General features: G+C 37.8%; 1 protein-coding gene across 4 annotated transcripts in view; it reads right to left on the reverse strand.

The window, feature by feature from the left end:
• The window catches only part of CPQ (carboxypeptidase Q), a 557,221-nt gene that overhangs the window by 144,583 nt on the left and 390,545 nt on the right, over positions 1-22,093 (reverse strand). For all 4 annotated transcript variants that reach the window (XM_035276584.3, XM_078352659.1, XM_078352658.1 and 1 more), the window contains one exon: positions 4,283-4,374. In XM_035276584.3, the coding sequence (XP_035132475.3) occupies positions 4,283-4,374 (92 nt within the window). The remainder of the gene's footprint in view (positions 1-4,282; positions 4,375-22,093) is intronic.

Genomic DNA, 22,093 nt, shown 5'->3' on the forward strand with positions numbered 1-22,093 from the left:
CAAACATTAATTAGCTTTTGTAGAATTTTTGTTGTCGAAAAGGTTTTCTGAGAGGGAAGAAATAATACATTCAGAAAAACAAAAAGAAGAAATATTAATCTACATATTGTTTCTCCATAGCTAGTGCCATGTAGGCTTAGCCAACTTTATTATTAAACTCTGCCAGATAAGACTGCAAAGAAAGGATTGTGCATGCAAGTTTCTATCATTACAATATTATCTTCCTGCAGGATACTTACATTGGATAATATTAGGCTCCAAACAAAATTAACAAAGGTATATTTTAGGTCATATAAAACTATAAAGAGATTATTGTATACAAATAGTGTGAAGATAAGACTTTTTTCATATAGACCAGGAGTAGGTAAACCTTTTCTGTAAAGATTCAGATAGTTAATATTTTAAGTTTTGTAGACCACATACATTCACTGTAGCATAATCAACTAAACATATTAAAAACTTCTTAGCTTGAAGTCTGTACATAAACAAGTGGCAGGCTGGATTTGGCCCATCAGCCATAATTTTCTGATTCCTGACATAGATCTCTAATAATCATAACTGTATCATAAAAATGCTAGCAGAGTCATTTTAAAAGTTCATATTTTTATTTCTATAATCCCTAAAATAGATCCCCCCCAATAAAAGTTCTGATCCTATTTGGTATCACCCACACCAATGCCAAAGGCAGACCTTGAGACTCCATTATCATCCATCTGAAGGGGAGCAGCTGTCCCTTCTCTCCCCTCTTGATCACTCGCTGAAATCCACTTTCTTTGCAAGGATTAGGTGTTGCCTCCTTCCTCATGACTGCCATGGCATGGTGATTTCTCCCTTTTCTAAATCCTTTCCATTTACTCTGTTCAGTTCCTACATCATTTGGCACTTTGTCAATGACAGCATACTCCATACACAAGCTACTTTTAGTACATTATTTAAAACTTCATTATATATGGTTTGTTAAACTAACTTTCTTATGTATGAGTTTAAAGCTATTTTTGAGGTAAAACGCAAGGTCCTTCTGGTCAAAGACTGTGACTCCTTTTTCTTTTCTTTTTGTGTGTTGCTAGACAAAGGCATCCTGGTAGTGGTGGTGGTGAGTGCTTTTAGGCAGCTCACAGAGCTGATCTCACTTTGAGCACCATGGGAGATGAAGACCTCAGGTCAGTTGGCCTCTTGTGCAGCTAAAGTGTTTGGAAAGCCAGAACAAAGTGAGAGGAAGATCCTAGAGTGGGTCAGCTTTCTGCCAAAGATAGAGAATGTATCTATAGAACGCTCCCAGCCTACAGTGCAGAGCTGCTGTTGGGAAGTGGCTGCTCAGCCAGTGCCTGTATGCCCTCACCTCTCACAAAGTTGGACTACATGACTAGCTCTTGCCAATGGAGTGTGAGTAGAAATGATATCAACCACTTCCAGAACTGTCCCATAAAAACCTCCTACTTCACCCCTGCCTGCCAGCTGGATGTCAATACTCAAAGGCATATTAAAAGCCATATTGCTAAAGGGTATGTCAGCTTGGATCCCTGAATACCCATAAAGCAGAGACCTACTGTAGATTGGATGTTAAGTGAGCGAGGAATATATTTCTGGGTTATATTAGGTCACTGAAATTTGACAGCTTATTTGTTTCAGCAGTTAGTATAACCTTATTTGGAATAGATGATCTCTCTGTTGTGACTGGAGTGAACTGGATATTGTTGGACTGTCTGCTGGCATTCAATAATGCCACAGAGAAGTCTAAAGACAATCTAATTTACCCCTGTGGTTTGTGGCTTACTTATTATATTAACTTTTAAGTTAAACTCAGCCACCTCTGAAATGATTATATTCTTGATAATGTCAATATCAATAAGCTAATCAGAAGAATCCAGAATAAGTCCTTCGAAATTGGCTGTATCATGTAAAACATGCACAATGTCTTTTTAAAGGTGAGATAAAGAGTTACCATAAAACACAAAGCCTGTGGTTTCCCTTTCTGGAATTTCTCCTTTCTCTCTCTGAAAATGCAATGCAGACTAGCCATACATACATACATTTGTATGAAGGCAGCCTGGATGCTGTGAAGATAAACCAGTTCTGTTTATGTGACTGCATGTCGTTTGAGTGTGTGTATTTGTGCCAACCTCAGAATTTTAGGCATTTCCAACTTCATCCATGTGCTTTAATAGGCTACAGTGAAACTCACGATATAGAGAAATAAACCTTCTTATTTCACATCCTAGAAATTTCAGTGGTGATAAAAATTTTTAGCCAGATCAATTATAATTAAAATCCAAATGTTTTCTTGGAGTATATTACAGAAAATAAAAGAGGTTGAGAACAGTTCTTTTAACTATTCTGTTTTTTTTTTTATAAAGTATAAGATGTATGAATTTTAAAACTTCTTAAAAAATAAGTTACTCTCTTGCCTTGAGGATAAAGTCTACACTTCTAAACATGATTCATATGTTCTTTTTGTTTAGGCTTTTGTTTACCTCTGTTCCACCCTCTTAGTGCTGTGCATCTTGCATTCTATGCACCAGTCACTCTGATTCCTTTCTATTTCTCCAGTGTGCTTTGCTCTGTCTTATCTCCTGCCTTTGCACACACAGGTCCCTCTGCCAAGGTACAGTATCCACCGCCTCCCTCTCTCTCCTTTCCTCAGCTTACTTCCATTTAGTCTTCAGGTCTCAGCTTAGAAGTAATTTCTTCCCCCAAAAGAAATTACAAGATGTTAAGTCTTCCTTAGAAAGACACTGACCACTAAATTTCTTTCTTTCTAAACTTCTTGACACCAGCTATCATTACACAAGTGTGAAGATTAAAACAGGAAAGTTGTTGTGGATAATCTTGATTAGAAATACAAGACCACATGGAAAAGGGGGAATGGGGAGATTAATATCAAGAGCAAATGTTGAGACAACAAAATATACAAGCTCAGAAACTCTAGGTCAAGTGAAACGTTAGTTCAAAGAGGAACTCCAAAATCTTTCTTAGAAAGACTTAACACCTTATAATTGAAGTTAATGGTCAGTGTCCTTTAGAATGCAGGCTTTGTGAGGTTAGGGTAGATCTTTTTTTGCTGCTAACGCTAATGTATAACATAGTCTAGGGAACAGAGTGCATGCTCAGAAAGCATTGATTGAATGTTGCTGAATCTAGAGCAACCCTTATATGATGTTGTTGTCTACCAGAACATATAGAAGATGATGTTACTGACCTACCAAACACAGGACATTTGTCTTGAATTATGTTATCCCCAGGATCACTTGAGGCCAAAAGAACTAAAGTGGTAACAGAGTAGGGCATAGGACATAAGTTGTCCTTTGTATAGTAAATAATTGTATTCAATGACCAAATTTATGACTTTGAACTCATTATACTCTAACAAACTGAAATAGAGTAATATACACTGACTTTGAAAGAAATAAAAAGGTCAAAAATAACATACACACAATTCACAAAAGAAACTTTTCTTTGATTTGGGTAATTTAAGCTTACACTATCTGTTTCTTCTAATCTGGACATTCAGAGGAAACCATCCAGCAGAGTGGTAGACCAGATGCTCCTCTCTGCCCAACCACCACTGCTTGGCAGCATACGCCCATTGATTTTGGAGTTTCTCTTTGAACTAACATTTGGCTTGATCTAGAATATTTCTGAGCTTGTATATTTTGCTGTCTTAAAGTTAGCTCTTGATATTAATGTCTCCATCCCCTCTCTTCCAAGTAGTCTTATATTTCTAATCATGACCATCCACAATAACTCTCTGCTTCAAGCTTCACACTTGTGTAATGATAGCTGGTGTCAAACCAAGCTGTCCTCCACATTCCCCGGTGAGAGGCCTGTGGCTGCTGCCTTTTCCACCACCATCATGGAAATGCTCTTGGCTGACTCAAGGCCTCAGAACCTAGCTTTCAAATGCCAAGGCTTCTGGGAGTACAGGGGGCTTTGAGGTATGGGGGTGGCCTCAGTGGGGAGAGGAAATGTTTGCCTATAACTATTTCTCTGACATCCATGAATACAGCAGAACTAGGAAGACTTTAAGAAAATGACAGCATGGCAGTTGGAATTTTTCTTTGGCCACAGATTGTGATGTAGAAAAAGAAAATCTAGAAAAGCTCTCAGCTCCTCACCACAGCAGCATCAGTTTACCAGTGCATTCTCACTCACAGAGCTAGAGGGAGAAGGCTCATACAAGGGTGTTTGCTAGTGCTAGTTGACCAGAAAGTATTATTGAAAGTCTTAAGTGGACAATGAGAGTGATTATTTACAAATGCTTAGCAATCCATGGCTGGGTTTTTACCTTGTGTAACTGATAATACTGGAAGGCACCAATTCCACCTTGTTCTTCTGCAGTCCAGAGCACCAGCCGCAGAGTCCTTTTTGGACGCAGCCCTGAGAAAATAATAAAATAAAAAAGCGATACTTTTTAATTGTTGATTTTGAATTTTATAGAAAAATGGTAGAGTCCCTTATCCATTTCTCTGAGGCAGGAGAAAATCAGAGGCACTCATCTCTCATTGGTGTGGTTGCCTGCTTCAGGTTATGGCTGACATAGCAAAGGAGCCACTTCAGGGCTGATCTCCAGGTCAGGTTAATGGAGAAAGGGGTTGTGACAAATGCAGTTTACAGGCCAGGAAGTGAGAGCCTCGCATCACATCTTTAACTGGATATCCTGCCCAGCAGAACCCAGTGGATGGCCAAGTTCAGTGAGACATTAGACCATATCTAGAAGATGCAGTTAGGAGGATCTCAAGCAGATCGTGGGGTCTTCTAATAATCTTAACTGAAATTAAGTCATTTGGGTCTACTTCTGGACAAGCCATGTAGGAGATTGCTTCTTAGTCTAAATATATAAGTAAGCTGGATACCCATGCTGTCCTCAGTAATGTAATAACTGAAAAGCAGATGGAACATTTATGCTTCCCCATGGTAAATTTCTTTTCCTACTTGGGAATAGAAGGTCAGTCCCTTAAGGTCAATGAAAATTAATTGAATGAAGATGATATTTATTGACCTTATTACTGCACAATCGACTTGGTGACAATTTTATTGACTTGTGATACACAAATTTGTATCCTGTACTTGTTAAAGTTTATGGCAGATGTAGTGGATCTAGAACCATTTTTGGCTACAATGTCTGCTCAGTGAAAATTATTCACAAGGAAGCTCTGTTTCTAAAGTTTGAAAAATGGCAAAAGAGTGTGCTAACAGGGCTACTTTGTGATCAAGAATTAATATCTGTTCTGATTCAGACTGATAATGTCATTTCTGAGAAATAACCAAGGCAGAAAAATGTGAAGCTGTTTTTAAATCGTATTAAGAGGATTCGTTATCCCACCTCCTCATGGGGGAGCCATAGGGAAGAGTTAAAACGGACTTTGCATGGCTCTGAGATGAACACCCACATATCTCAAGTATAACCATATGTGTGCTGCCACCCAGGTATGTGGCCCTTAAAGGAGCCAGGGGACAGCTGCAGCCTGGATAACAAATGCTGCTGGGACACAGAGCTCTCTCCTGCCTCTTTCAGGCACCAGGAGGCACTCTCCTTTCCTAAGCCCAGTGCTAAGGAGCTGAAAAGGAGAAACAACATTTTGTCACCACATTAAATATAGTTGTGAATTCACTTTACACTTCACTATGTTGACATAATTTAAAAAGCATAGATTTAGGATGCAGGCTGACCATAGTTGCAGTTAAAACATGGACAAGCAATTTCCACATTCAGTTCCTCAGCAATTCCATTGGCGTTACCATCTAAGTCCATATAGAATCCATCTTCTTATCTCGGCCACTACTGTAGTCCAAGCTACCACCTTCTGTTGTCTGGATTGTTGCAGTGGCTTCCTAATTGGGCTCGCTGCTGAAGCCCTCACCTCTCCTCAGGTGACGTTCCACACTGTAGCCAGAAGGACCTTTGTAAAACCTAAGCCAGATCATGTCATTTATCAGCTCAAACCTCCAATAACCAGAATAAGCCTCTGGAAGAGAGGGATTTCTGCTTTTTATTCATAGTAATGTAACTAATTCCTAGATTGATTGACACACATTAGATGCCCAATAAATGGTACTGGATGAATAAATAAATGCAAAGCTTAGTGTCTTGATTAGAATGAAATCCAAAGCTACTTCTCCAGTCTCATCTTCTAAAACTCTTCTGTTAGCTCATTCCCAGGAAAGGTATATTTGAAAAAGGCAGACAGAGCTGGTGAATCCTGCTATCATTAGGCAACAGCTGTGTAACTACTGGGAAATTTGTCTACCTGAACTTATGCCTCTTTATCTGAAAGGTGGAGATAATATTATGTGCCTATGCTACAACTCTTCCATAGGGTGGTGTTGAAAATTAAATGAAATGTGATGACACACGCAAGACAACCCCATGGGCTGGCATGTAATTGGTATTCAGCAAATGAACAATAAAACCACATAACACACTTTCACCTCACAGAGAAGAAGGAAGATCTAAATGCCCAGAGAGGAAATTCTTCCAAAGGCCTTTGAGTACCTGGAGAACAAGAAGTCTAGAGTGCCACTGCTTGCTCCAAGTCAAACCACCCTGCTCACATTCACAGCACAAACTTAATAAACTGTTGTCTGAGGTAGAAATCTAATCAGGATTGCTAAAGATAACAATCTGTGTTTTTTTTTCCCCAAAGAAATGTGCTTAAAGTCAATTTAAATGAAATGACTTGCTTGTAACATAGGAGAAATAAGAAAGGATAGAGTACTGCTATTGTTTATACACTGCAAACAAAAATTCTGAACATTGTTTAAATCCACAAGAAAAGGAGAAAAGAACACTTTCTTTTTACATATCTCTGCACCTACCAGTAAAATATTACCAAATTATTAAAATGATGAAATTCTTTAAATAAGAATAAACAGGCAGTGCAGGCTATAGAATAATCATTTTTTAAAAGTGAATGCTCTGAATATCCCTATAGATTTCGTGTGCCACTTGAAAGTTATTATCATACAGGGTTAGTTTCCTTCACATTCCAACTCAGCCACGTGGCCAGTGATGTATTAACACAATAAAGAAGTAACTGATTTGAAGTGAGGAATGCAAAGGCCTCAATACAACAACAGCATAGTTGGTACATAGCTGGCTCTAAAAGGACTAACAAGCCTACTCAGGCCCTTGAGAAGCTTAGCACCCACGAGCAGGGAACACTAGCACCTACTTCACAGAATGAAGGCCCTGGGAAGAGGTTAGGAAGCCAATGGGTTAGCAAATCTTGAGTCCAAAGTCTCTTTCTACTCTGACAATCTGATTGTCCCTGAACCTAAGGGAAATGCATGAGGCATCATTCAAGAACTAGACCTTAAATCTAGTGTGGAGTTCAGGTCCCCAGGCTACCAAAATCCATGATGGACAGTATGGGGTACAGAAAGACATTGGTTGTGGAGCTTTAATAAGCTGTATTTCTCTCCTGGCTCTGCCGCTTCTGGCTCTGTGAGATTAGATTAATTATAATACCTATCTCTTAATCTATATCATAAGGAAAATGGTAATTGCCTGATGGGATTGTTATGAAAATTAAATGAAACAAGGCGAATGTATATAAAACACATTCGCCTGGCACATAGTAGGTTTTCAAGAATTGTTTATTAGCTTCTCTCTCCATCGCTCTAGACCTGTCTTGTCTGTGCCAACAGTCACCAGGGAGAGCATGTGGGAGAACTAGGTGAGGCCATGGTCCTCAGGCCGCTTCCTTAGGAGCTACAGAAAACTTGTTTATACAGAATGCACGAACCCAGCCAAGGGAAAACGCAGATTACATCTAATCTGTAGGAAAACACATAGTTTCTTTCAGTACAAAAAGCTCCCTCATCCCAACATAGAGCATATCCAAATCTAAATAAATGGAAACAAGTTCTTTCCTTTTAAAGTAAGGGACAATCAGAATGTTTAGTTTTTGGATAAAGTCAAAAGGCTGAATACATCTGAAATCTGAAGACAGTTAATATAAGGACATCTATGTTCATAATTTTTATATGATAGAATCTGTGTTTCTTAAATTCAAACTAGTTTGAAAAGCCACAAGTCTTAAATATAAAAAAGAAAGCAACAACAATAGCAATAATAAAGCAGTAACAATAGTAGCAACAAAACAAAGTAATATGAGGTCAAATGTAGGGGATTAATTCTCTGGTAGATTTGGGGCAAGTGGAAGCTCTGCTGTAAGTCTGGCCCCTATTCTGGAGCTGGCTTGGTGGCACACAGCTCCAGTCCAAGGCAAGCACAAGAGAGAAAGTCCTAGAATTGGAAGAGGCGGGAGGACACTGCCAAGTCTTAGCTGGTAGGAGTCAGGTTTCATTGAGGTTTTGTTAGAGGAGAGGCAGTCAGTTCTCCTATAAATGTGTAGAAGCTGCCAGAGATGCCTTGACCTCCTGGAATCTACAGTATGACTTCCAGATAACGCAACAGTTAATAGCCATCACTGTTTTCCTCTAAAACAGCATAAACCACCAATAAAGTGTCAGAACTTGGTTTTGATTTATGAAATAGGAAATACCTACGTTTCATTTTCATTTCATTGAGGAGAGTAATAATACTAGGGGGAAGAGAGATGATGAAAAAAAACTCTTCAGACTTTTTTTTCATTATTCTTAAATTTAAAGAATTCTAAGAGAGAACTATCATTAAGCTGATAATTTGAAAAATCAGTTAACTGTCTTACACTTGCACCTAGAGAGGGGCAGAGCAAAGTAAACTTGACTCTCAGCAAAAAAAGATTAATCCAGCCTTGTAGACAGCTTTCCCAAATCATGAAATCTATAGAACACTGTTAACAATGTATATTGACCCCAATACCCATTCAGTTTCAACCCTCCAGAACTATAGTTAAGTATTGTCTTCATTCTGTGATCTAACTTTACAGAGAAAACACAACTTCCTTCTGCAGTAAATATGCTCATTTTCTACTAGTTCACAAATACACCTGTTGTCCCATTCTCTTTTAGCAACAGCTCAGAAGAGAGCGCCTACACTTAAAGAGATTTATATTCCTACAATAAACTTGACTAATATAAGTACAGTACCTGAGATATAAAAGTAAATAATGGCATGGTAGTGTGGGAACTGAATGACAAGAGGTAGTAAAGCCTCTGCATTAACCCATGGTTAAACCCATGGGTTTGGGGGTTGAGACCTCTTTCTACTTTGGGCAAATTACATAATTTGTCATATAATTTATGAGCACATTGCCACTGATAAAGTAGGGGCATGGACAAAGATTAATTATTTTATTGAATTAAACTGCCATTGCTTCTCTTTAAAGGCAGGAACAGATGATCACCTTGAAGACCTCTGTTCTTGGAAGAATCCATTGGTGTCTTTCTTAATTAAGTAAATAAAAAGCAATTAGATACTTTGGAGGAGCATTAGGGCAGGGCAACAAAACGGTTTTTAAACTTCATCTTGCAAACTGCTATCTTTTGAGCCATGCCAAGAAACGACTTGCACACTTGGCAGGAGGAGAATCAGTGTGGAAAAAGGAGCCCAGGGCCTTGGGGAGGAAAGCCCTAGTGTTCTCATCCTTCTTTCCTTGGATTGGAGGCTGGGAATGAGAGACCTAATGGGTCAGGGTGACACTAACTAAGGTCCCAGAGCAGGGAAGGTCCTGGAACCATGGTAATAAAGTGATTCTAATGAAGGGAGGAGTCTGGGCTGTCGACCTGGGCTCAACAAAATGGCCTCAGGTTCTAGGGGAAGGACTAATTTCAGACTAGCATGAGGCCAACTCCAGAAGTGCCTCCAGACCAGCCAGCCTGGCATAGTGTTTATGATTTAGGGAACAATGGCTGAGGATGGAAATGTAAACAAAGGGGAGTTGTAACCTCGTCACCCAAAATGGGTACCCTGTGAAATGGGTGTGCAAACGATGCCATATAGCAGATACCAGAGAGGGCAGCAGTCATAGACAGATCCAGGTATGGGGTTCTGCAGGAAGACTGACCCATTCGGCCTGAGTAAAGTCAGGATTCATGGACAACTCAGGGGCAGGGGGAGGGATCTTTAAAGGAGATAACAGACTTCCTGCTAATAAGCCCTGTGGAGGCTTGGTGATTAACTGTAAAGAAGATTAAAAGAGATGTGATAATATTTATAACCTGTGTTTGTGGAACAGGTCTTAGCAGCTATAATTTCCATAATTCAAAGACAAAAGTCCTATCTCATTAAAATTATTAGGATTATATTAGCCAAGAAAATCACTATTAATCATTGGTGAAGCAGAAACATTATGACTCCAAGTGCGTAAAGGCCATTTCCACTCTCGTCCTCTGCTTCTGCTTATTTTTTTTTTAATTTTTTATTTCTATAGATTATTGGGGAACAGGAGGTGTTTGGTTACATGAGTAAGTTCTTTGGTGGTGATCTGTGAGATTTTGGTGCACGCATCACCTGAGCAGTATACACTGCACCAAATCCGTGGGATTTTTACCCCTCACTCCTTCCCGCCTTTTCCCCCTAAGTTCCCTAAGTCCATTGTTTCCTTCTTATGTCTTTGTATCCTCATAGCTTAGCTCCCATTTAAGAGTGAGAACATACAATGTTTGTTTTTCCATTCCTAAATTACTTCACTTAGAATAATAGTCTTCAATCTAATCTAGGTCACTGTAAATGCCATTAATTCATTCCTTTTTGTGCCTGGAATATAGTATTCCATCATATATATATATATATATATATATATATATGATGGAATATATATATATATGGTTTAGGCAAGGATATATATATTTGGAGATATATATATATATAATAGTTTCTTTATCTACTTGTTGATTGATGGGCATTCAGGTTGGTTTCACATTTTGCAATTGCATATTGTGCTGCTATAAACGTGTGTGCAAGTATCTTTTTCATATAATGACTTCTTTTCCTCTGGGTAGAGAAACCCAGTAGTGGGATTGCTGGATCAAATGGTAGTTCTACTTTTAGTTCTTTAAGGAATCTCCACACTGTTTTCCATAGTGGTTGTATAAATTTACATTCCCACCAGCAGTGCAGAAGTGTCTCCTATTCACCACATCCCCACCAATATCTATTTTTTTTTATTATGGCTATTCTTGCAGGAGTAAGGTAGTACTGCACTGTGGTTTTGATTTGTATTTCCCTGATCATTCGTGATGTTGAGCATTTTTTTCATATGTTTACTGGCCATTTGTATATCTTCTTTTGAGAATTGTGTATTTGTGTCCTTAGCCCACTTTTTGATGGAACTGTTTATTTGCTTGCTGATTTGTTTGAATTGACTGTAGATTCTAGGTATTAGTTCTTTGTCAGATGTGTAGATTGTGAAGATTTTTCTCCCACTCTGCGGGTTGTCTGTTAACTCTGCTGACTGTTCTTTTTGCCATGCAAAAGCTCTTAAATTTAATTAAGTCCACTATTTATTTTTGTTTTTATTGCATTTTCTTTTGGGTTGTTGATCATGAAATCCTTGCCTAAGCCGATGTTAGAAGGGTTTTTCCAATGTTATCTTCTGGAATGTTATAGTTTCAGGTCTTAGATTTAAATCCTTGAACAATCTTGAGATGATTTTTGTATAAGGTGAGAGATGAGGATCCAGTTTCATTCTCCTACATGTGGCTTGCCAATTATCCCAGCACCATTTGTTGAATAGGGTTTCCTTTCCCAACTTTATGTTTTTGTTTGCTTTGTCAAAGATCAGTTGGCTGTTAAGTATTTGGTTTAATTTCTGGGTTCTCTATTCTGTTCCATTAGTCTATGTGCCTATTTTTTATGCCAGTACCAGGCTGTTTTGGTGACTATGGTCTTATAGTGTAGTTTGAAATCAGGTATTGTGACACCTCCAGATTTGTTCATCTTGCTTAGTCTTGCTTTAGCCATGTGGGCTCTTTTGTGGTTCTATATGAATTTTAGGACTTTTAAAAAAATTCTGTGAAGAATCATAGTGGTATTTTGATAGGAATTGCACTGAAGTTGTAGATTGCTTTTGGCAGTATGGTTATTTTCACAATATTGATTCTACCAATCCATGAGCATGGGATGTATTTCCATTTGTTTGTGTTGTCAATGATTTCTTTCAGCAGTGGTTTGTATCCTTGAAGTAGAGGGCTTTTACATCCTTGGTTAGGTCTATTCCTAAGCATTTTATTATTTTATTTTTTTGTAGCTATTTAAAAAGGAGTTGAGTTCTTGATTTAATTATCAGCTTGGTTGCTGTTGGTGTATAGAAGAGCTACTGATTTCTGTACATTAATTTTGTATTTGGAAACTTTTCTGAATTCTTTTATCAGTTCTAGGAGCTTTCTGTGGGAATTTTTAGGGTTTTCTAGGTAAACAATCATATCATCAGCAAACAGTGACAGTCTGACTTTCTCTTTACCAATTTGGATGCCCTTTATTTTTTTCCCTTGTCTGACTGCTCTGGCTAGGACTTCCAGTTCTATGTTGAAGAGGAGTGGTGACAGTGGGCATCCTTGTCTTGTTCCAGTTCTCAGAAGGAAGGATTTCAACTTTTCTCCATTCAGTATTACGTTGGATGTGGGTTTGTCATAGATGGCTTTTATTAAATTGAGGTATGTCCCTTTTGCTGAGAGTTTAATCATAAAGGGAAGCTGGATTTTGTCAAATGCTTTTTCTGTATCTATTGAGATTATCATGTAATATTTTTTTTTATTCTGTTTATGTGGTGTATCACATTTATTGACTTGCATAAATGAAACCATTCCTGTATCCCTGGTATGAAACCCAGTTGATCATGGTGGGTTATCTTTTTGATATGTTGTTGGATTTGGTTAGCTAGTATTTTGTTAAGGATTTTAGCATCCATGTTCACCAGGGATATTGCTCTGCAGTTATTTTATTTGTTTTTTGGTTATGCCTTTTCCTGGTTTTGCTATTAGGATGATACTAGCATCATAGAATGATTTAGGGACTGACTATTCCCTCTTTCTCTATCTTGTGGAATAGTGTCAATAGAATTGGTAATGACTCTTCTTTAAATGTCTGCTGGAATTCTGGGTGAATCCATCTGGTCCTGGACTTTTTTTTGTTGGTAATTTTTTTATTACCATTTCAATCTTGCTGCTTGCTATTGGTCTGTTCAGAATATCTAATTCTTTCTGATTTAAGCTAGGAAGATTGCATCTTTTCAGGATTTATCCTTTTCCTTCAGGTTTTCTAGTTTATGCACATAAAGGTGTTCATAGTAGACCTGAATGATCTTTTGTATTTCTGTGGTGTCAATTGTAATATCTCCCTTTACATTTCTTATTGAGCTTATTTCAATTTTCTCTCTTCTTTTCTTGGTTAATCTTGCTAATGGTCTATCAATTTTATTTATCTTTTCAAAAAACCAGCTTTTGTAATCATTTATCTTTTGTATTTTCTTGTTTCAATTTCATTTAGTTCTGCTCTGATCTTGGTTATTTCCTTTTATTCTGCTGGGTTTGGATTTGGTTTGTTCTTCTTTCTCTAGTTCCTTGAGATGTGACCCTAGATTGTCTGCCTGTGCTCTTTCAGACATTTTGATATAGGCACTTAATGTTATGAACTTTCCTCTTAGCACTGACCTAGTATCCCAGAGGTTTTGATAGGTTATGTCACCATTGTTATTCAGTTCAAATAATTTTTAAATTTTCATCTTAATTTCAATTTTGACCCAATGATCATTCAGGAGCAGCTTATTTAATTTCCATGCATTTGCCTTGTTTTGAAGGTTCCTTTTGAAGTTGATTTCCAGTTTTATTCCACTTTGGTTTAAGAGAGTACTTGATATAATTTCAACTTTCTTGATTTTATCAAGACTCATTTTGTGGCCTATCATATGGTCTATCTTGGAGAAAGTACCATGTGCAGTTGAATAGAATGTATATTCTGCAGTTGTTGGGTAGAATGTTCTGTAAATATCTGTTAAGGCCATTTGTTCCAGGGTATAGTTTAAATCCATTGTTTCTTCATTGACTTTCTGTCTTGATGACCTGTCTCAGTGGAGTACTGAAGTTCTCCAATATTACTGTGTTGCTGTCTATCTTATTTCTCAGGTCAATTAGTAATTGTTGAATAAATTTGGGAGCTCCAGTGTTAGGTGCATATATATTTAGGGTTGTGATATTTTCCTGTTGGACTAGGCCTTTTACCAGTATTTAATTACCCTCTGTCTTTTTTCACGGCTGTTGCTTTTAAGTTTGTTTGATATAAGAAGAGCTACTCCTGCTCACTTTTGGTGTTCATTTGCATGGGAATGTCTTTTTCTATCCTTCATCTTATGTTTTATGTGAGCCCTTCTGCATTAGATGTGTCTCTTGAAGGCAGCAGATAGTTGGTTGGCAAATTCTCATCCATTTTGCAGTTCTGTATCTCTTAAGTGAAGCATTTAGGCCATTTACATTCAACATTAGTATTGAGATGTGAAATACCATTCCATTAGTCATGCTATTTGTTGCCTGTATACCTTGGTTTTTGCTTTTTTTGTTGTTGTTGTTGTTTCTAAATTGCATTTTTTTTATACGTCCTGTGTGATTTATGCTTTAAAGAGGTTCTATTTTGTTGTGTTTCCAGGATTTGTTTCAAGATTTAGAGCTCCTTTTAGCATTACTTGTAGTGTTGGCTTGTAGTAATACTCAAGCATTACTTGTAGTAGTGGCAAATTCTCTCAGCATTTGTTTGTCTGAAAAAGACTGTCTTTCCTTCATTTATGAAGCTTAGTTTGGCTGGGTACAAAATTCTTGGCTGATAATTGTTTTGAGGAGGCTGAAGATAGGTCCCCAATTCCCTCTAGCTTATAGGATTTCTGCTGAGAAATCTGCTGTTAATCTGATAGGTTTTCTTTTACAGGTTACCTGATGCTTTTGCCTCATAGCTGTTAAGATTCTTTCCTTCATCTTAACTTTAGACAACCTGAGGACAATGTGCCTAGGTGGTGATCTTTTTGTGATGAATTTCCCAGGTCATCTTTGAGCTTCTTGTATTTGGATGACTAGTTCTCTAACAAAGCTGGGGAAATTTTCCTTTATTATTCCTCTAAATATATTCCAAACTTTTAGATTTTTCTTCTTCCTCAGCAATGCCAATTATTCCTAGGTTTGGTCATTTAACATAATCTCAAACTTCTTGGAGGGCTTATTCATATTTTCTTATTCTTTATTCTTTGTCTTTGTGGGATTTGGTTAATTCAAAAATCTTGTCTTCAAGTTCTGAAGTTGTTTATTCTGCTTGTTCAATTATATTGGTGAGACTTTCCAGAGCATTTTGCATTTCTATAAGTGTGTCCATTGTTTCCTGAAGTTTTGTTTTTTATTTATGCTATCTATTTCATTGAATATTTCTCCCTTCACTTCTTGTATCATTTTTGGATTACATTGGGCTTTTTCTCTGGTGCCTCCCTGATTAGCTTAATAATTAACCTTCTGAATCCTTTTTTAGGTAGATCATTGGTTTGGATTCATTGCTGGTGAGTTAGTGTGATTTTGGGGGGATGTTAGAGAACCCTATTTTGTCATGTACCAGAAATAGTTTTCTGGTTCCTCCTCATTTGGGTAGGCTCTGTCAGAGGGAAGGTCAAGGCTTAAGGCTGGTCTTCAGTTCCTTTTGTCCTGAGGTGTGCTTCCTTGGTGTAGTACCTGCTCCCTTTTCCTAGGGATGTGGCTTCCTGAGAGCTGAGCTGTAGTAATTATCTCTCTTCTGGATCTAGCCTCCCAGCAAGTCTACCAGGCACCAGGCTGGTACTAGGATCATATGCAGAGTCCTGTGATGTGAACTGTCTATGGGTCTTTCAGTCATGGATACCAGCACCTGCTCTGGTGGAGGCGGCAGAGAGGTGAAATGGAGTCTGTGAGGGCACCTTAGCTTTGACTGATTAGCGCACTATTTTTGTGCTGGTTGGCCTCCTGCTGGGAGATGGCACTTTCAAGAGAGCATCAGCTGTGGTAATATGGGGAGGAACAGGTGGTGGGTGAGGCCCTAGAACTGCCAAGATTATATGCCCTTTGTCTTGAGTCACCAAGATGTATAGAGAAGGACCAACAATTAGAAAGTCAGGCATGTCTGAGCTCAGACTTCCACGGCAGGTCTTGCTGTGGCTACTGTGGAGGATGGAGTTATATTCCTAGAAGGATTATGGCTGCCTCTGCTGTATAATGCAGGTTGTCAGGAAAGTAGGGGAAAGTCAGCAGTCACAGGCCTCATCCAGCTACCATACAACCCAATGGGCTGATCTCACTCTGACCATGCTCCTTACAACAGCACCAAGTCTGTTTCCAGGCAGTAGGTGATTAGGGACGAGAACTTACCCCAGGCTACTTGCCTCCCAGCTGCAAAAGTAGGTAGGGCTTTCCTTCTTCCCTTGCCTGTGGAGTCGGCACACCAGATTCATACCCTCCCCCAACTTCTGGCCAGGAGACTTTTTGATCAGTACAAATTGTTACACAGTTCGGCTGGAGGTTTCCTTCTCCCTGTGGCCTTTTCCCCGTGCCTCTGGCAGCCTTCCTCAAGGACCCTTGTGAAACACGGCAGAAATTACTTGCTGGGGACCCAGAGAGCCCACAGGGACTTTCACGATGCTTCCTCTACCCCTGTGTTTCTCTGTATTTTGCTTAGCTCTCTAAATTGACTCAGCTGCATGTAAGGTCAGAATCTTCTTCTGTAATCTAGAACTTCAGGTTCCCTCTTCAGTGGGATTGTATGTTCAGGGGCAGATGATTTCCCTTTCCCACTTCTACAGTTTGGGTACTCACAGTATTTGGGGTGTCTTTCAGGTCCTGCAAGAGTAATCTGCTTCCTTCAGAGGGACTATGGTACTCTTGGCTTTCCTAATGTATTCCTGCAGTGGTTCTTGAGTAAAAGTTGACAGCGCGAGTCTTCACATGCTGTTCTGTCTGTCTGAGTGGGAGCTGCAAAGTAGTCTTGCTTTCTATCTGCCATCATAATCTGCTTCTGCTTCTTATCCTAAGCTCTAGCTATACCATATTTCCTACTGGTCCCTGAACAGGCCATGTTATCTCAGAGTTTTGGCACTTTATATATGCACTTCTTCCTACCTAGAATACCTCTTCACCTTTTCCATCTAGGAAACTCCTATTCATTGAACAAAGCCTATCTCTATAATACTTTCTCTGGGAAGGCTCCCCTAACTCAAGGGCAGAGTTGGCTGCCCCTGTCTCAGTGTTGCTCTAGAACTTCATATATACCTCAATTTTCACTTTCAACCACCCTTAAATGTTGATCTTCCCATTAGGCCATTAATTTTCTGATATTCATTTCCCTTTTTCATAATCTGGCCGAGTACCTGACATTTAACAATTGCTGAATAAATGTTTATTTGGTTGACTGAATGAATATATTATAAATATATCCATTTATAAATGACTATATTTATAAATATAAATAAAAGGGACTACTATTTTTTCATTTAATCTAAAGCATGCATTGCCTACTCAGTTTAGAAAGTTGGCAAAAAACGCTATTTTTGTGAGACCAAAGCACAAGTAACACAGGTTAAAACACCCCAGTAGCCAAGATAATTAAATGTGCTTCAGCTTTGACATTTGCTTTAGTTGCCATTACATTACCTACTTTCATAGCACAGCTGTGTCTAGTCAAAATTTAATACATCAAGAGCTCTTGTCGATCAAGTCATTAAATAAATATCAAATGGTCACCGAAATTTTCCATCAGCTAACTGAATTAAATTATAGGTATTTAGATTTTAAATTCTAAGTGCTTTTCAATTATTTTACTTTTCAAATTATCTTGATAATTTTTCTGAATATAAACATAATATATAGCAACATATTCTTTTCAAAGTTTAAAATTGAGAGAAACAAAAATTAGAAACCAAAACAACTTATAAGAATATTGTTATACTTCTTTACAATTTTTGTGAACATACGTATGTATACAAATACGTACATACAAAAATTCTACATGTATGTAAACAACAGTTTTCTACTGTCCTTTCCACTTAAAATCATAGCACATATGGTCCTTACTATCATCAATTATCTTCCAAAAATGGTTCTTCATTTATTTTAGCTACTCCCTTATTATTGGGCATTTTAGGATTTTATTCTTGGAACACGTACTTAAAAATAGAAACGCAGAACTGATTCTCAACAGTATAAACATTCTTAAGGATCCTAACACATGCCAATAATACCCTAAAGAAAGGTTACCAATTTATATTCCTACTAGCAGTGTCTGAGAATATTTACTTTTGCTTAATGTAGAGCTTTTAAATATTATCTCCTTTTTATGTGTCATATTATAGCTATTTTTCTATTCTATATTTTGTTCAATTTCACATACATGCACACACAAGGTATAGTCTATTTTACCTTGATTGAGATAACTGTTAAGTTTATATACGATGCCTAACAAGAGTTAAAATATGTGAATTTGTTTTTTTAATTTCAATTGTCTGATAGTAGGGCTTTTTTATCAATATATTCCTAAGATAATGCTAGTATCATGTAGGAATCACAAGCCTGATGTAGTTGGCATTTTAAAACATGCGATTTCTTTTTCTCTACCATTATTTACAGTGTTTTTATGTGCAAGGAGAAATTGAAAAGCCTGGCTAATGATAGATTGGAACTCTGAATCACACTTTTGTTAAGAGTTCTACCTTACAAAAATGTCAACTAATGAGAAGTTAAACAACAGTACAATTTTAAAGAAAATGATGGTAAATCAAGTACAAGTACCAAAACCTCCTTTTACAAATTTACATTTACCAAAATCATTCTTTACATTTTATTTTTTGTGAAGATCAAGCTGTTTGAGGAAAATGACTGTTTGTACTTGAATTATGTATTATAAAAAATAATATATCTCCAACAAGCAACTGAAATGAGAATATTTCTGGGATCCCTTTTCAATACCAAACAGCAAATAGAAAGCATAAGTTATTTTGTTGCTGTTGTTGTTGTTTTTAAATAATGCAGGATTCATCATTAAGCTACTTCTGTTCACTCTTTTAAACGCTCCTTTTTATGATTATGGTGGAGAAGATTCTATCTACATCTTCAAATATTTTCCTTGTATATAAAATTAGTTATGAAGTTATCTATACTTGATTAAAGGACTAATCCTTTATCCTTTATTGTTTTTGACCAGTAATTAATCATAATTTTAAATTCTTGGTTCTGTTTAAATTTAGGTTTTCAGACCACAGTACATTTAGTAGTAATAAACCTTTTTTTTGGTGGGGAGGATGGAGTCTCCCTCTGTCACCCAGGTTGAAGTGCAGTGGTACAATCTCAGCTTACTGCAACCTCCAACTTCTGGGTTCAAGTGATTCTCATGCTTCCACCTCTGGAGTAGCTGGGATTACAGGCATTTGCCACCACGCCCAGCTAGTTTTATATTTTTAGTAGAGATGGAGTTTTACCATGTTGGTCAGGCTGGTTTCAAACTCCTGACCTCAAGTGATCTGCCTGCCTCGGCCTCCCAAAGTGCTGGGATTATGGATGTGAGCCATTGCACCTAGCTACGAATCCATTTTTGAAATCAGTTTTGAACAAAAATCTCACCTTCTTGAGCACTGCTCTATTCTCGGCCCCCAAAGTGATTGCTGAATAGTCTTGCTAGAGGAAAATCTCACCATGAAAATAATAAGATCATTTGAATGTCCCTGGAACTCTCCCCCTCCTTCGCATTCCTATCGTGGCTATCATAATTTAAGCCCTTTGAATTGTTGCAATTGCCAACTAACTGCTTCCTCCAATCCTCTCTGTAAAACTGCTGCCAGATTCATCTTCTTAGAATACTGCTTTGAACATGTCACTGGCTGCATGAAAACCTTTAATCACCCCTTATCATTGATAGCAGTCATCTGCCTCCAACTGCTTTAGAACATGCATCTCTATCAATAAAACAATTTTGAGTATGGATCACCACCTATGTATATTTACATATACATGACACATGTACAATATTGTAAATACAAGAAATTATTAGTAAAATTTCTTTCTTTCTCTATATAAAGAACATATCTTTTCCTGTCTACAAATGTATTTTCCTACACACTCCCTAACTCTGGAGGCCACTGGTCTATGGGATAGACCATCCTTTTTAGTATAGCATTCAAGGCCCTATGTATATAGATTCCAATCAGCCTCCCAGATTTACCTCCAACGACTCCTCTTCCAAAAGCCTCATTTCCACATAAATTGACCTCTTCACTATCTTTCCATTTCTGTGCTTTTTCTCACACCATTTATGCCATCTGGTTTGTCTTTTCTTTTTCTCTCAACCTAGGCGTATCTCAGCTATCTTTAAAGATCCAGCTCCAGTTCCTCCTGCTCCACTCTCTCCTTCCTCTGGACTTCAAAGCTGTTATTTTCTGTTGAAACCATTTGGCAGTTAATCATGATTAACGTAGTTTTCACATACAGACCTTGGTAAATCAATGAGCCCTATACATATTTGTTAATGTATGTATTACCACATGTAATATAATTTTAAGCTGCAACAGCAGAGATATAGATCAGATCTATAAAAAGAACTTTTGAACATAGGATATTTTTAAACATTAAATATTTTTTTTTCTTTTGTTTTTTTTGTTTTGAGACGGAGTCTCACTCTTTTGCCTGGGCTGGAGTGCAGTGGTGCAGTCTCGGCTCACTGCAACCTCTGCCTCCTGGGTTCAAGTGATTCTCCTGCCTCAGCCTCCCCAGTAGCTGGGATTACAGGTATCTGCCATGACATTTGCCTAAGGGAGAGTAAAGCCTGGAAATAAGGCTGGTTGGTCTTGGGTAGGTGGAAATAGGCTGGAATCCTTGAGTCCTGTTAGATCTGGGCTACTATAATTGGTGACTCTACAAATACTAAACCCTACCCACATTGACAAAGGATGGGCATTTCTTCAAGGAAAGTATTTGGCCTTTCAGGGGAAGGGCTATTTATCTCAAACATTTTCATTTCTCAATTATGGAAAGTGTGAGACACATTTACATCTTTGAGATAAAATAAAATTAAGGGCAAACTGGGGGGTGTTGACATAAAATTTCAATGCTTCACATTTTATGCACCTTACATTGCCAAGATAATGGATTATCTGACCTTATGGAGCTTTCGCTTTTTCGGTCATTTTGATATATCTTCTTAGTAAAAGCTGTTAAGATAAGGGAGAAATTTTATACAGACTCTTAAAAGTATTTCTAGGAGCTTGTAAAAATTTACTTAAAACCTCAGGGGAATATTGTCTAAAAAAGACTCCCCAGGTTTACCGGTTGCTCTCCTACGGTCAAGTGTACAGGGGTGTATTCAGTCTGTGAACACTCCACTTTTGAAATGAAACCAAATCCATGGAGAGTTATGTGCTATATGTGGGAAGGAATGCTATGCCTCCATTCTCAGCACTTTCCCAGGACCCCCTGTCCTCAAACCTTAAAACCAATCTATTATATTTTTTTCCCCTGTGTAGATACCATTTCAAGAATATGTCCCAAGATTTAAATTTTGACATTTAACACATTGAAACACATCATCACTGTCCCTCTTGGATGCACAGGCATGCATATAAGAATTCTATTTCATAAAAGAGGAAACTAAAATTTTGCAAGATAAGTAATAAACACACAAATCAATAAATACACATTTGGACTAACTGTGCAGAAATAAAAAAGATTAAATGCCACAATCATTGCTACTCTGAATATCAGACTTATCCATTCAACAGCTATTCCTGGTCCAGGAACCAAGGAATTTGGTGCTGAAGAAATCATGCTCTTTGAACTCATGAAACTTAAATCCAGAGGACAAAAAGGGTAAGAAGTTCCCACATTATTCTTATCATCATCATCATCATCATCATCACCATCACCAGTATCACTGTAATAGGTGTTTTGCATTCATGTGAAGAACCAATTTTTAAAAAATTATTATTTTTCTGGACAGAGAGTGAGGTTATGCCAGAGAAAGAGAGAGAGAGAGCGTGCACATGAGAGTGAGCACACGAGCTGGGTTCAAGAGAAGAACTGAGGGTTAGGGAAGAAAGCTACTAAAGGAAAGGATTGGAGGAGAGTAATGGCGTGGGGGAAGCATCTACAGCAATGCTCTTGTGATTTTAGAGATGGCCAACATTCAGGACAAGATTGAGGAGGGACCAAGATTGACTGGCCATTCTATACT

Source organism: Callithrix jacchus, chromosome 16, assembly GCF_049354715.1.
Source record: "Callithrix jacchus isolate 240 chromosome 16, calJac240_pri, whole genome shotgun sequence".
Lineage (NCBI taxonomy): Eukaryota > Metazoa > Chordata > Mammalia > Primates > Cebidae > Callithrix > Callithrix jacchus.